This window comes from Mustela lutreola, chromosome 2, assembly GCF_030435805.1.
Source record: "Mustela lutreola isolate mMusLut2 chromosome 2, mMusLut2.pri, whole genome shotgun sequence".
NCBI lineage: Eukaryota > Metazoa > Chordata > Mammalia > Carnivora > Mustelidae > Mustela > Mustela lutreola.
In genome coordinates this window covers 47,574,968-47,591,151 of record NC_081291.1, presented here as the reverse complement: position 1 = coordinate 47,591,151, position 16,184 = coordinate 47,574,968, and the positions used below count along the sequence as shown (strand labels likewise).

The following is a 16,184-nucleotide window of genomic DNA, read 5'->3' as shown; positions in this document are numbered from 1 at the left end:
CCTACTTGTGATCTGTCAAGTAAATAAAAATCTTAAAACAAAACAAAAGAAAGAGTACTGCTTCTTTATGAAGCAATGTATACTTTCTAAAAGGCAGGGTTGGGGGGGTGACTTAAGAAAAAGGGGTAGGGAAAAGGAGGAAATTACCTATAATCACATTAATTTGGTAGAGATCCAACACCAGAATTAAGGTAATATTGTCTCCTCAGCTGGGTAAGAAAAGCTAAATTTCATGTGCTTAAAATTGTACTGTATATAATTATCATTCCCACTCTATTTGATGGGCAGAAATCCAGAAGTCTCTCAACAGACTCTGCTGACAAGACACAGGGAACAGGAACTGGTAGAAATAAAAACTGGCATATCCTCTGTAAAGGACAGTTTACAGTTTGGCTAGTTGTACTAGCCAAAGTACAAACCCATTTACCCTTTGACACAAATAAGCTTCTGTGAATTGCTGCACACATACATGATTCACTGCAGTATTGGTCACAAAAACAAAAGGTTGTAATAACCCAAATACCTATCAACAAGGGACCAGTTAGGTAAACTATGGAATCTAGAACAGTGAAAAACACATAGACAATGGCACGGGAACCATGCTGCTATGAAGGAGAATGAGGAACTCTCTATACACTGATATAGAAAGATTGCTAGGACACAGGAATTGGATAAATTCATGTTCGAATCAGTATGCTTTCTATGTAAGAAAGTGAGACATATATATATATATATGTATATATTCCTATTTGCTTTTTGTATTTTGTATTAAGAAAACACTAGAAAAATAAATAGCGATAGAAAAGTGATACAAGGATTACCTGTAAGACCAGAGTGGTGGTGGAAGAGTGGATACTCATTCATGGGTCAGACCATCATGTTTCTTAGGGTGTTTTCGATTTTTTAATCATGTGACTTACCTATTAAAAATCATTCAAAAAATAAATGGAATCTAGGAAAATAAGTGGTTACCTTCTCTTCCCCACCTGTTCTAACTACTAAACCACTATGCAGTGGTTATCCATCAAGAAGTGATATTCACCATTCATAGGCCTGCCCCACCCTTTAGGTCACTGATGTTTCCAGAGAAAGTAGTTATCATAAAAGTTCTTAACCTTCTTTGAAGGGTGAGGAGAGCTTGTGCTTTCATTAAGTCGGTCAGTGGTATGATAAATACGTATTTCTTTTTCCTTAGAAAAATACTGGGTAACTGGTAGATAGAAATGGTGGACTTTTCATATATAGGAACAAGACGGCACATTGTGTGATAAAGACGGTACAAAACTGAGGGTAGGCCAAAGCTATGTGTAAAAGCTGGCTGGAGAAGACACCATAATTGGAAATATATTAATGTTCTATTTCCCATGTTCAAAAGGGATTATATTGATTTTCTTGTTTTGTTTTGTTTTTAAGATTTATTTTGACAGAAAGACAGCGAGAGGGAAAACAAACAGGGGGAGTGGGAGAGGGAGAAGCAGGCTTCCCGATGCGAGCCTTGATCCCAGAACCCTGGGATCATGACCTGAACCGAAGGCAGACACTTAACAAGTGAGCTCCCCAGAGGCCCCAAGGTATTTTTCCTCCTCTCAATACTACGAAAAGAAGTATTTTCTAACTGTTGCAGTTTTCTCCAAGCGCCAAATCAATTCTAGCAGAACCCAGTAACACTGCAGTTATAAAGTGTTAAACATTAGCTCTAAAATAGTTTGCCCCCAAATTGGTAGTAGGTATGTGTTTTCCACATTGTATACCAGAATAAACAATTTTCTGCAGTCTGGGAGAAATAACTTTAATTTTTTTAAATGGTCTTCAAGTTATAAGCCTGTATGTTTTATAGCATTTCCTTCAAATAAAATCTAAGTTATTGTTTGATTCTGTAAAGTGTCTGTGATCTCCACTCTTAACTGTGTTAAAATATAAATATTTGTACTTTTGGATTATTTCCAAGATGAAAAACATGCGAAATTAACATATTCACTAGGCCAAGTGGGTCTTTTCATCTACTCTGCTGTTTTACTATCATCCACATCTCTTGTCTCCTAAAATGGTGGTAGCCTGTTAGGAGAAATTATACTAGAAATCCTCTCTCATTTTACAGATGGGAAAACTACAGAGCCAGAGACAATTCAGCAACTCACCACACAAATCAGTTAATAACAAAGAAAGGAACCCATTTTCTCAGATGTCAATCCAGCACTCCTGTCAGAGTCAAACTACATTAGCATTTTAAACTTGACAAATTATTCTCCTACCCATCCTTTCCTCTTATAAATTCATGACCTGCAAGCCCCAATAAAGTGCAGTTAAAGTATATTTTTTCCCCCTCTGATTCCTGCTAGGAAATCTGCAGTACCTAAGTTACCAGCTGCCTTGCAGTTTTAAAATAGAAATTACCTTACTGAAGAGAGGGCTTGTTAATGAAATGGAATAATGAATGACTACTGCGATTGCTTAGATTAAGAAACTTCCCACTGCAATCTATCTGGCATGTCAATGAATTGCTTCTGTTTCCCTAAGAACAGTCAAGAATCAGCAATAATTACAAAAGCACCCATTTTTAGTAATAGCTGAGTTTTAAACAGAAATTGTGCAGAGGCTATTTACTAATCAACAGGAAACACCTGCAGCAGGCCACACATTGTAGAACTACAAGCTTAAGGAAGTTGGCAAGGCTAGTGTTTGCATTATTTTCTTTTCAATCATCTTCACAGGCATATACATTGTTGAGGGCACAACAGTTAAAAGTTTGTAAGAGAACAAAATTTTTCCATCACTCAATATGGTGGTTTCCCCATGATGGCATTTTTAAAGTATTTGGCCAAGTGGATGTTACTTTATAATGCTGGCTACAGTAAATTCAGACTTCAACTCCAGCTGCCATCTACCAGGTGAGGAGGCTAGAATTATCAAATCAACAGGATTTCAGTGTAACTTGATCCTGTATGTCTAGAACTACACAAAGCAATTAGTTCCTCAGTCAAAACAATGAATACTAAAGTAGCCACAGTCCAACACATAGAGAATTTTGTTCCTTTGACTGAATCAAAGGAACCTATTTTAGAAGTCTCAATTTTTGAAAGCAGTTAAAAGCTTAAAATCAAGGATAAAACTAACCTTCTATCCTTCTATACTTCCCACTCCTTCCCCACACATCACATTCACTTTGGGGCGCCTGGGTGGCTCAGTTTTTAAGCAACTACCTTCCGCTCATGATCCCGAGTCCCAGGTATTCAGTCGCAAATAGGGCTCCCTGCTCAGCAGGAAGTCTGCTTCTCCCTCTGACTCTCTCCCTTCTCATGCTCACGCACCCACTCTCTCTCAAATAAATAAAATCTTTTTTAAAAATCCCTTTGGTAGGAGGGTGACGAGAAGAGGACCAAGTTAACTGCTGACGAAAACGTCTCCACCAATTCCATACAAGAAATGAAACCAGATATCCTAAGGACTTCTGTCCAGACATGCTAAATCACATCCAACTGGCCAACAAGGTTTAGCTGTAAAGAGTAACAGTATGGCTATAGAGAAGAGCCAAGCTAACTTTTCTTGAGTAAAACTACCTAAGATCATTTCTGCAATAGCTTTGATGAGATAAATGTTCACTTTTATAATGTAAAACATATACCACACTAGGGAAGTAGGCCAAATGGCTTTACCTTAAAAATACGCTTCTGGGGGGCACCTGGGTGGCTCAGTGGGTTAAAGCCTCTGCCTTTGGCTCAGGTCATTATCTCAGGGTCCTGGGATCGAGCCCCCCATCGGGCTCTCTACTCGGCGGGGAGCCTGCTTCTCCCCCTTCTCTGCCTGCCTCTCTGCCTACTTGTGATCTCTGTCAAATAAATAAAATCTTTTAAAAAAATATATGTTTCTGTGGGACAACCACCATTTTGATATTTAACATCTTTTCATTCTGGAAGAGAAGTAGGCCTGCCTTGCAATTTCAGTTTATTAGATTTTTATTATAACTTTTGAAACAAATAAATTATAAAATGTCTATACAACTAGCTCTTGCCACTTCCAGAAGTCCTAAGTTTGGTGTATCAGGATGGTTTACAAGTAACAGCATCTCCTCCACCATGTCCGCCCAAAAAAAAATCGCACTATCAACCCTGTGGTTATTTTAAAAGTTTATTTCTATTTTAACTAACTTGCAGACTCAATTCTTTGAGAAATGAACTGATTTCTTTCTAGCACACTGTCTATGGCACTTGCTCATCGTAACTTTCTTCCCAACCCCTTCCAAAAAAATCAGCACCTTCCATTACGATGCACATTTTAAGTTAAAACTGTCAATACAACCCTCAAAATGCAAGTTTATTGAATAAAGCTGAGAAGAGCAGTAAACAGACAAAAAAATGCATCACCTAAATAAAAAAATTCACGTATTTACAAAGTTCAGTAACTGTTAAGTTTTCACATGCAGAAGTTAATGCACAGGAAAATGTTGGTAGTAGAGTTTGGATGTCTTGAAATGCTGAAAGCAATGAACAGACACATAAACATTAAGTTTTAGCTATAGGTCAATTAACGAACCTATGCGGTCCCCACACAGTCACTCACTTTAGTTCCAATTCCTCCTTTCAGGCACAAGCAAATTGCCACATTCTTTGTAATGGTTCACAGTAACCATTAACGGTGTTGAGCTACAGTAGCAAGTTTAAATATCCCTTCATTTACAGAACCATCCATCCCATCAGGGAAGTATGCAACACGCTTCAAAGAATAAGAACAGAATTTTAAAAGCTGAGATTCTACTCATAAAAATGTGAATGGAGAAAAACAAGTAGTATCTGTGCAACACAGTGCAGTATTTTGTACAGAATATTGTTAAGGCCATGGCAGTCTATAAATTAAAACTGGTATTCATTAAAACAACTGTTGACTGCACTTTTGAGTGCTCAACATCTATGGAAATGCACTGTCTACATGAGTGCTGCTTAACAAAAGAAACAAAATCACACACAGTGTGAGGCAACACATAAGCGGGTGTAGCATAAAGTTTTATCTACTACAGTGGTTTATGTGAATAACAATTTACAAGTGAACCAGTATTAATGTGTCCCTTTATGTATATGGACATCACTAAACTACAAAACATGTTCATTTTAAGTTTTTATACATCTCCGTATAGTAGAAGCAAACAATACACAGCATCAGTTCCTCAGTTCTCTGTGTGACTGATTATTAAACAACCTGTAGACGTTGTGCATGATTACATTAGAGAGAGCAGGCAGGTCTAGAGTTGTCACAATAATCAAGATGTCTAATGGCACCAGACAAAAGAGTGCCAAACCTTACCTCAATAAGAGAGAAAAATAAGAATTTTTACTTGTTTCTAAGTATCTATTGTGCTGAAAGTCTGACTGGATATAAAAAGTCAAGAGTTAGAGTGTCATGCAGCAGCACTGATTTAATGACTAGAGATAGAAAGAACAAACAGGTGTTTGTTAACAAAGTCTGACATTCTTAACACATTTTATTACATTGGCTGGAATGCTCTAAATCCATGAAAGCCTTTGAGAAAATCAATTCCCAACCCTTTAAAAAAGTGTGTTGAGCCCCCCCGCAACCCCGAATAAGAGAAAAAGAAAAAGAAGAAAAAATAGAGAAGTAATGATCTGGGACAGATATACAACAGCATGCCTTAGTTCCTCTCATATCCCCAACTGCTATCTGTGAAGAATTCTCAGAAAGCAGATGTTTTAAAAGTTCATATATGATCTCACCAGTGTAAAAAACCATAACAACACTGATCTGGTGCCTCAGCTCACTCTTTGAAGACCATTTTTTTAAAATTCCTAAGGTGTAATTATACATTTCACATGCATTTGTGAGATATGTAAACATTATGTTTATATCCCACATGAGTCAAGCTAAAGGTTTTCTAAATACTGTGTGGCACTAGAAACTTCATGCTGTATCAAGTCAGTATCAGTATTAAGCAAATGAATTCTACAATGAAATATCATAGACATTTACTGAAAACCAATATAAAAATCTGGCCCAGAAAGACCAGAACAGAAATATGCAATTTTCTTGATTTAAGATGGTCAAGTGTTTTTGTTTTAGTTCCAAAAAAAAAAAAAAAAAAAGGCTCTACACACTCTCTACACACTGTTTAAGACAAGTATGTATGAGAAGCTTTTCTGTGTGTGCTGACTTTATCATGACAACTCTAGCTGATTCTTTATGGAGGATTAGGGATACACATCTTCAGCAGTGCACAAGAGAAATAAACTCTGAAAAAGGCAATTTCTTGGGTTTAGGAAGGACCGTATTCTGGGAAGTACTTCAGAGGAACGGACAGTAATTCTAGGATTATAGCCAGGAAGGACTGGAAGACTTCAGGAGAGCTTCAGCTTCTTCTAGATTTTGAATGTTGAATAAGCCACTGAAGTGTGATATCTAAAGATGGAGGGGAAAAAAATTGAAGGTGTTAAGATCAAAGTTAAGACACTAAACATGAGAGACAGTACTTAAAATGCAGCTAATTCAAAGTACATGCTGGCCCTGTCCTGCTTTTTCATCTATACTATTCTCCATTACCGAAACTTCAAGAGGACATTCTAAGGAATTATGAGAGACTCAGCAGTCTCTGATTTAAAAGTTAAATTGTGCTCAGGACAGCCTGTGCCATCTTTTATTCATTCAAAAATTTACTGACTGCCTGTTAAGGTAGTACTGTATATGAAGTGCCAGGAATGCAAAGATATGGGAGAACCCCTCTCTCCCCTCAAGGTTGGTAAACATAGACAAACTCATTTGGGACTGGGAGGAGGACTGCCCCACAGAATTCCAGGCAAAGGAAACAATAAAAGCAAAAGAATAAACAAAAGCGTGAACAGGGTGGAGATCTAGATGGATCATATGTGATAAGATGTGGATGAAGCATAGTACAGGGGAAGAGGCTGCCATTCAACACTAAGGCTACCGCCGGGGTCTCAACTTCACCTTTTTGACCTTTTGGACTGGGTAATTCTTCGCTGGGATGGAAGAAGGCCTTCCCAGTGCATGGCAGACTATTTTGCAGCATCCATGACCTCTACCTCTAGATGCCATTATCTACCTCCCTACACACCTGCAATTGTGACAATCAATAATATCTCCAGGGATTGCCAAATGTCCCCTGAGGAGCAAAAATGTCTTCTGTCCTCAACTGAGAACCACGGGCTAGAGGGAGCTAGATAACCTTGTATACCACTCTAAGATGCTACCAAGTTTGGGTTTTATTCTCAAGTCAACTGGAAATTACTGGGGAATTTTAAGCAAGGAAATTATATTTGCTTATTTTAGAATGATCAATGGCAAAAGAGGACCACTTGGAGTTGTCAGTATAGACAATGACTATCACAACAGGAGTAGTGACAAAAACCGCCTGAAGCAAACAAGTGCTGTAGGAATGGAAGAAGGAAAATGTGGAGCTGACCAACATACAAACAGAGAAAGAATCTTCCAGCCTCAGTGAGTTGTGTTTGTCATAAAGCTTTTGACAAACACAGTGGTTAAAGAACAGACTTGAGAAAAATAAAAGATAAGTTAGCAACAGAGCACATCAGATTTCACGTGTAGAAGGTAACAGGCATGGAGATGTCCAGCAGATAGTTTTACTGATCTCTGGTAAGAGGTGTCCAGAGGTGGCAGCTGCAGCTATCACAGCTAAGATTAGTCCCCCAAAAAAGCACTTAGACTGACAAGAGAAGGCAGCTAAGTCAAAACAGTGAGTTACTGTCCTTGAATTCTTTAAAAATATGTCATCCATAAAAAGGGTATGTGAGAATCTATCAGATGCAGCACTCAATTCTCCAAACCTGAAAGATGAATGCAAATTCAGTTTCCAAGCTAATAACATGTTATAGAAACTGTAAGCCACACACATGTAAAGAATACCCTAGAGCTAAGATCTGAAGAAATGCAACCTGTTCAGAGCTGTGGAAACAATGATTTAACCTGATTACTGAACCAGATCATGTGCACTTTAAAAGGAAGACTGCAGTATGTAGTCAAAAGCAAGGCCACATTCATTAGAATTGAATGGGGAGAAAAGTAAATCTGACGGTGGAAGGCCTAGGTTTAAATATTTAAGAAAGTCACTTAAAACAAAGCTTGTGGACATCAGTCGAAATTATATCCTAAAGACAAATGGATCCTTAAGACTAGATTAAAAAAGCAGAAAATAAAGACAATACTTAGGGTGCCGGGGTGGCTCAGTTGGTTAAGCAACTACTTTCCGTTCAGGTCATGATCCCGAAGTCCCATAATCGAGTCCCACATGGGGTTCCTTGCTCAGCAGAGAGTCTGCTTCTGCCTTTGACCCTCCCCCCTTCTCATGCTCTCTAATAAACAAACATAATTTAAAAAAAAATAAAGAACAACAAAAGAAAGATGATACTCAGATGAAGGAGTTATCTTTGCAAAGATCATGTTCACAGAAGTAATCTGTTCTGTGTTTAAGGACACATTACTGAAGTATTTCATACACCACACTGGGAAGCTAGAAGGAGAATATACCACCTGTGCCACCTGTGTGCACTGAGATACTTTGGGAAAAATTTAGTAAATTCATAAATTTGGTTCTGAAATACGTTGTAAAAGGTGAAAATAGGGAGGATATTCAGATTTGACTATCCAAAAAGTCTAATCTACTTAGCTGTTATATTTCTTGCTCCAAATAAAACAGGCATTCTGATTTACAATCTACTTGTTCTGAATCCAGTAAGAGTGGATCCATTTCCTTGGGCTCAGATACTACTAAGTGAAGCAGGAGTTCTACAATCACAAACTGGTGACTATGGAGCTTTATGACAGACTATGAAGTCAGCCTCAAATAACAAAAGTAGTTCTCACCAACTCTCTTTGATTTACTTCCTAAATAAGCTCACAAGATTTTTTCAGGAAAGTATACGGCTGGTTTGTCAAGGTAGTAAAACAAAGGATTTTTTTTTCTCTTTTCAATAACTTTTTCCCCCTATTTTATAAAATACGAGAGAGTATAAAGGAGTAAAATGGATTTACAGAATAGCACAACGCCCTAAGATTATGGTTAGCGTATGCAGAACAGGGTTTTTCAACCTCACCAATACTGACCTTTTATACTGGACAATTAGCTGTGGGGACTGTAGCATCTTTAGAACATCCCTGGTCTCTACCCACTAAGTACCAGCATCACACTTTCGTTTATGACAACCAAGTGTCTCCAAACACTGCCAAATGTATCCTGGGGGAAAATCCTTCAGTGAGAACCAGTGTATATAAGTAAATGCTCTCTTAGGGACACAACTTAAAACTTAACAAGAATTCCTCCTAACACGTAAGGAGGGGGAGGATTTTTTTTTTTTTAAATAATAACTCTAAGTAAACCCTAAGTGCTTGAAGAGTCTTTTCTCAAATTAACTAAATGCTCATAATATAGCAAGTCCCTTATTCTATTCCCATTTAATAGAGGACAGCTTGTGTCCATCAGCAAAGTATTAGGTTCAGATTCCTTTTGGGTGCTCTTTAAAGGAAGCCCATGGGTACCTGGCTGGTTCAGTGGGCAGAGCATGTGACTCCTGATCTCAGGAGTCACCCACCCACACTGGGGGTACAGCTACTTAAAAATAAAATCATAAAAAAAAGTAAAAATAAAAAATAAAGGAAGCCCAGAATTAGCCAGAAAACTATCAACACTTTGAGCTTATCAGAGCATGTCTGAGGAGGGGTGAGGAAAGAGTTGATAAGACTAGAACTGAGTGGGGAAAAAGTTAACTATGATGAGAACCAATACATACTGAATGAGGCTAAAGAGAAAAAAATAACAATACATTCTTCTAAACATATGTGTTGGTACTACGTATTACATTCTACTCCAATACAAGATATTGCTGGTTTTTTTTTTTTTTAAATTGGAAGTGTGACTATGGTAGAATGGTCAGAGACACCATATTTTTGACTTTGAAGTTGGAGGAAGGAGCCATGAGCCAAGAATGCAGGCAGTATCTAAAAGCTGGAAAAGACAAGGAAATGGAGTCTCTCCTAGAGTCTCCAAAAAGAACACAACCTGTCATTTCAGTCCTTCATTTCTAGTTCTGTGAGAACTATGACAGGCTTCTAACTGACAGTAGCAATAGAAAACTAATACACCCACATGACATCCACCATATGTCAAATGCTGCCATGCATTTTCACACTCCCTCTCACTAAAGAATTTTTAAATTGCTGCCATTATCACCATTTTATAGATGAGTAAAGACTGGGGATCAGGGAGGTTAAGTGCTTTATCCAAAACCAGTCAGAAAGTAACTTAGGACCAAGTGTTCTGGCCTGAGGCTGCAGGACTCCAATGCCCATGCTGTTTGTTAAGCCAATTATGTGGCAATGATGGACAGCTTCATTTTTCTGTAGTGGCCCACAAAGCAATTTTTTTCACTAGTGACCACCAAACTGGGAGAGGTAAAGGTACCATGAAAATCTCTAGGCTCCTACCCAGCTGCTTCAAGGTACATGCATTAAACTCTCCTCTCACACTTTGGTTGAACCTGTCATACCAGACAAGAACTGTGTGACTTAGCCTTAGTAGCTTTTTGTCACGAAGGTACACTTTCCTGTGAGGATATTTTATTGCACCATTATAGGTCTTTTCACTCAAATAGCTAAGAGGTTGAATAGCCATTCATCTTGTCAAATCTTTCATCTTTCCTCTTTACCTTTTGATCCTTCTCACCCATTCCAATCCACGTTTATTAAATAACCTCTCACAAATCAGTTAAGAAACTGAAGTTCAACCAGATACTTGAATTCTTTAAGGATCCTGTATTGGACTGAATACTGTTCCCCTAAAAATTCACACTTACCTAGAACCTCAGAATTTATTCAAAAATTGTCTTTACAGATACATGAGATCATACTGAATGAAGGTAGGCCTTAATCCAATGGTATCTATCTTTGTAAGAAGAGGAAATACACACACAGACATGCACAAAGAAGAAGGCTATATGAAGCCAGAGGCAGAAAATGGAGGGAAGCATCAATATATCAAAGAATGTTAAAGGCAGCCGGCAACCACAAGCTAAGAAAAGCAAGGAAGGACATTCTCCAACAGCCTTCATGGCCCTGCTGACACCTTGATTTTGGACACCTAACCAACCTCAACTTGAGAAAATAAATTTCTGCTGTTTTAAACCACCCAGTTTGTGGTACTTTGCTATGATAGTTCTAGGAAATTAATACAGACATTAAATACATAAAGAGTACTTTTGGCTTATATTTCCAACTGAGTACTAACATTACAGTAATATACTGGTTCAATAAATGAACAACTGTTTTAATGCCTACGGACCAATTTTTATAGTCTTATTTCAAAAACATTTTGTTACAAAGCATAGCTGGATACTAACTCTGCCAAAATTAATACAATAAATTGATAACACATAATGTTTAACTTCATGTCTATTTCATTTACTTCTTTAAATAGCATAGGGCACATTCAGGATGTTGTATTTGCTGTCAAAAGATATAATGTCTATTGCTTTTCCTTAGATAAAAACAACAGTCCTCTATAAAAGAAGTCACTTAGAACTGGGAATAATAAAGAGTAAGGAGCATTAAGACATCCCTTCCCGTGATAGTCATTTCTTTCACAGTCATTTCTTACCTATATTATCCTTTTCTTTGCAAGAAATTGAATAGCAGCAAATTTCTCTATCTTGAATAGCAGACAGGTTCCTATAAGAAGCAGAATTAAGACAATAAGTCTGTACTTAAAATAACTATCATACCTATCATTCTTTGTTCAATTTTCTTATCTTTTTATACTGAAGAAATTATTTTACTACTATGAAAATTTTAGAAATTCACTTGTCTGGTAGGCCAAATTTACCATGTTTGCCCAAACACATGGCTGTAACTACTAAATAACAGGAGGGCCTGGCTGGCTCAGAAGAGCATATGAATGACTCTTGATCTCGGGGTTTTAAGTTCAAGCTCCATGCTGTATGTAGAGATTACTAGGCAAAACAGTGTAATTTAGAACCCTTTTTTTAAAAAAAAACACCATCATTCATTCTTAAAACATACATTTTTTCAATTAGCTGTTTCTCATCCAAGGCATTAGGAAGATCTCTCTTGTTTCCAAGTACTAGCACCTTTAAAAAGAAAAGATATTAACAATAAACGTTTATGTAAGAAAAGGTCACAGGAACATATGATAGTCATATCTGTAGACATTAAAATTGGAACGCTACCATAATATTGAGGCATATTTGTTTAACTGGTGGCCTATCTCACTTACTTAGTCATTCAAATTAGTATTCATTTCAACTTCTACTGCATCAATGCCCCGAATTCAATACATGGCTGCCAACTTCTACTAAAATGTTACAATTCTATGGTATGAATTCTCCAATTTCTACATAAATCTCTACATAATGTGAATATGATCTTAACATAACCAAGAATGGGGGAACAATTTTTTAACCATTTTTGTTAGCCATCAATCATACGAACACATAAGTATGCTTAAAATTCCCAATCCATCCTACAGAATATCATGTATAAATATTCTAAGACAATGGTTAAGTCTGGAAATTAGGATAAATATAGCAGTCATAAGCTCTATGAAGAAATGGTATCATCTGGTTGCTAGATGTGCTTTGAAAAGAAAGGAAAGCAGAGAGGCTTCCCAACCACCACTCTGTCTCAGATAAGTCCTTTCTGCCTTAGAGAAGAAAAAGAATTTGAGTACATATAACATATTTGAGAATATCCATACTCTAAATCAGTGTTCTCTAAGAACATGTAATCTTTGACCCATCCCAACAATATACATGCCATGTCTACCTTACCATAACTATTTCTTTCACTTAATACACCCCTATCCCCACTCTACTCCATACACTTTGACCATTTCTACTCATAGGACCAAGATACTTACTCTGCACAAGGGACCAAGAGACAAGGACAAAGGCAGAGAGAGCTGGGGAAACTGGGAGCTCACAGGACAATGTTAAACTACAGCCTGTCTCCCCTTCCCCAACTTTCACCCCTCTCCATACTCTTATTTAAGTCACACCAGGTTCTCAGGCTAGACCTGACTGAATTTCTAAAAATAATATCATGGACATTTGTGATCAGCTGTCAGTTTCAGGGTTACCTGGCATTTTGGCCCTCTTACTACATTTAAGAACTCTCCTCCTACCTTATGAACCTGCCTCCTGATAAAGCTACTTGCTTCTATGGATAATTTTTCCACCAGTTCCTCTGCTAGAGCATGGATGCATAATCTAGGATGAACCAAACCTTTCCATGCAGAGGCAGAGATGCAAGAAAGCAGGATAGAGAACCATTCCGATAGAGAAAGGGAAACAGCTAAATGACTTTCCAATCAGAACAATTATGTCTAGTGTTCAGAAACTGCATGTGGTCAACAGACTTACTCTGTGGTGTGAGTTTGGATGTGATTCTAGCAGCTGGTTACTTCCTTGTTCCAGCTTATTTCTTGAACCTGCTTATGTGTAGCCTTCTCAGAGACTCTGTGAGCTACCCAATATCCCTTCAATGAATTCCTTTCCACATAAGTCAGCTTTTTACTGCTTGCAACTAAGAAGGCTTATGGTGACCTTAAGGGAAGACTGATTTTTACTTCTGGTAGGTATACAGAACTAAGTTTTAACACTTAAAAAATAGAATAGGCTTTGAAGTCAGATAGACATGGATTCGAAACCTGTTGCATAACAGGTAATGTTGCCATGTAACTGTGAAGAACAACTGTTCTAAAGGAGGGATAACCACAAACTTCATTATGTTGTTAGGATTACCTGAGATAATATACCTCAAGTATTTGACGTTCATGAACTTGTCATGAGGCTAACGCATGGTCCTTTGCCAACATTCTTCAGCTCAACAAATGGCACCACCTTCCATCTAACTTCATGAACCAGAAACAACTAGGAATTATTCTTTCTATCTCTTCTTCCAATCCATTATGTCGTCGGGTAGACAGCATTCCTAAATATCCCTAAAATCTGTATCCTTCTCATCATCTTGTCTACTACCACCCTAACCCATGGTACTGTAATTTGCCAAGACAACTTCCAACAGCTTCCCAAAACTACCCTCCTTATAGTCCCCCTTGCCACTTTAACCCATTCTTAAAATGAAATCACAATGACTCAAGTAATAAATCTGACATTTAAAATACTACAACAGTGAGTGTCTGGGTGGCTCGGTCGGCCGGTCAGTGGAGCAGTTGATCGTCTGATTCCTGTTTTTTGGCTCAGGGTCATGGGGTCGGACACCCTCCCACCAGCTCTGTACTCAGGGAAGTCTACTTCTCCTTCTGCTCTGCTCCTCCCCCTTCCCCCACCCACACATGCTCTCTTAATAAATTAAATCTTTAAAAAAAAAAAAAAAAAGGAAAAGAAAAAAGAAACACTTCAGAAAAAAGCTTTAAAACTAGCAACAGTTTCCCACATAGTCCAGCCCAGCCTCCCTTTAGTACCCTAGCTGCCACATGGCTTACCACACTCTCCCCACCCTCTCACTCTGCTTTTGCTCTAGGGAGACTGGCCTCTTCTCAGTGCCTTGCTTCCTCCTACCAAAAGGCTTTGGCTACAACTCTCTTTTCCTCACATGTCTACATATCCTCACCATTCAGCTCAAGCATCGATTCCTCAGAGAATCCTTCTTTCTTCCCCCAATCTAGATCAAATTTCCCCTCTAACATAATTCTCAAGGCCCCAGGTACCTCTCCCTCATAGCACTTATCAGAGCTGTATTATTCAATTGACTTCATGGCATCTACCTTTCCTACTAAACCATAAGCTCCATGATGGCAGGAAGCATGCTTCTGTACACTTCTGTTCATCACTGTAACCCCACGACTGAGCACTGCTCCTATTGTATATAGTTTAATAACTAGCTGGTTAAGAAATTAATAAAAAGCACAGTACCCAGTATATGGCTAATATTCAGTTAAAAAGTCTTTTAAGATCTTAAGACATTTAACATAATAAATCATAATTTTAAAAATAATAACTCTTATAATCATATAAAATAACAAGAACCCCATACTTACTGGAATTCCTTGTAACTGTGGCTTATCTAGAAGATTATGTAGTTCATTTCGAGAGGCTTCTATCTTTTCACGATCAGCAGCATCTATCATATAACTTAAAAGAAAAAGTGACTTCAGTATCTCTTGTCTCCAAATTCTCTGATGGTCACAATTAGGGGTGAAGATTTTTAATTTTCAAATTTACACTACTAAGGGGCACCTGGCTGGCTCAGTCAGAATAGCATGCGACTTTTGATATTGGGACTGTGAGTTTGGGCCCCATATAGGGTGTAGAGATTACTTAAATAAATAAATAAACAAACAAACAAACAAACTTACTTTAAAAAAAGATTTACATCACTGAAATTGTTAATAATAAAGACCCAGATAAAGAAAAGCTCAGTACTCAAAAATACTTTTAAACAGGGGCGCCTGGTTGGCTCAGTGGGTTAAAGCCTCTGCCTTCAGCTCAGGTCATGATCCCAGGGTCCTGGGATCGAGTCCTGCATCGAGCTATCTGCTCAGCGGGGAGCCTGCTTCCTCCCTCTCTCTCTGCCTGCATCTCTACTTGTGATCTCTGTCTGTGAAATAAATAAATAAATAATCTTTTAAAAAAAAACTTTTAAACAGACTATATTTAGATGCTAATATATGACAGTAAAACATTTATAACCCTTAGTTCTTAGCAGCATAAACAAAAAAACCCTAAAACTCCCATTTATGATTAAATTTGTTAAAGTTTTGTATTAATGGGATTACACTAATAAAGACTATTACTGCATGAAATAAAAATTGAGCTTTGCAAGTATTAAAAACAAGTTTTTTCCCGGAAACCTAAATTGACCTTTTTAAGAAGCGCTTACACAATGGCATTGACTCCTCTGCAGTACCGTTCCCACATGCTTCGGAATCGGGGCTGTCCTCCTATGTCCCAAATCTTTAAATCAAGAGAGAATTTTTAATAAAGATATTTTAAGTAATACTTTGAAAGAAAAAGTAGCAGGAGAATAAAATCAGGCAGATACGCCCATTTCCACAATGTCAGAGCCAAATTACTCCTGAAAAACTTAAGCTGAAACAAGTTCTTAATCTAGAAGCTCTTGGGTCCACCTCTAAATTTGAAGCTCATATTTCATATGTTTACACGGGATCTAATAAG

The 16,184-nt window shown here is 37.7% G+C and overlaps 1 protein-coding gene across 1 annotated transcript in view; it reads right to left on the bottom strand.

The window, feature by feature from the left end:
* Positions 1-4,290: 4,290 nt before the first annotated feature.
* The window catches only part of ARL8B (ADP ribosylation factor like GTPase 8B), a 51,472-nt gene continuing 39,578 nt past the window's right edge, over positions 4,291-16,184 (bottom strand). The window contains 5 exon segments of the mRNA XM_059161566.1: positions 4,291-6,402; positions 11,627-11,697; positions 12,049-12,116; positions 15,047-15,140; positions 15,889-15,962. Of these exon segments, the coding sequence (XP_059017549.1) occupies positions 6,353-6,402; positions 11,627-11,697; positions 12,049-12,116; positions 15,047-15,140; positions 15,889-15,962 (357 nt within the window). The 3' untranslated portion in view covers positions 4,291-6,352.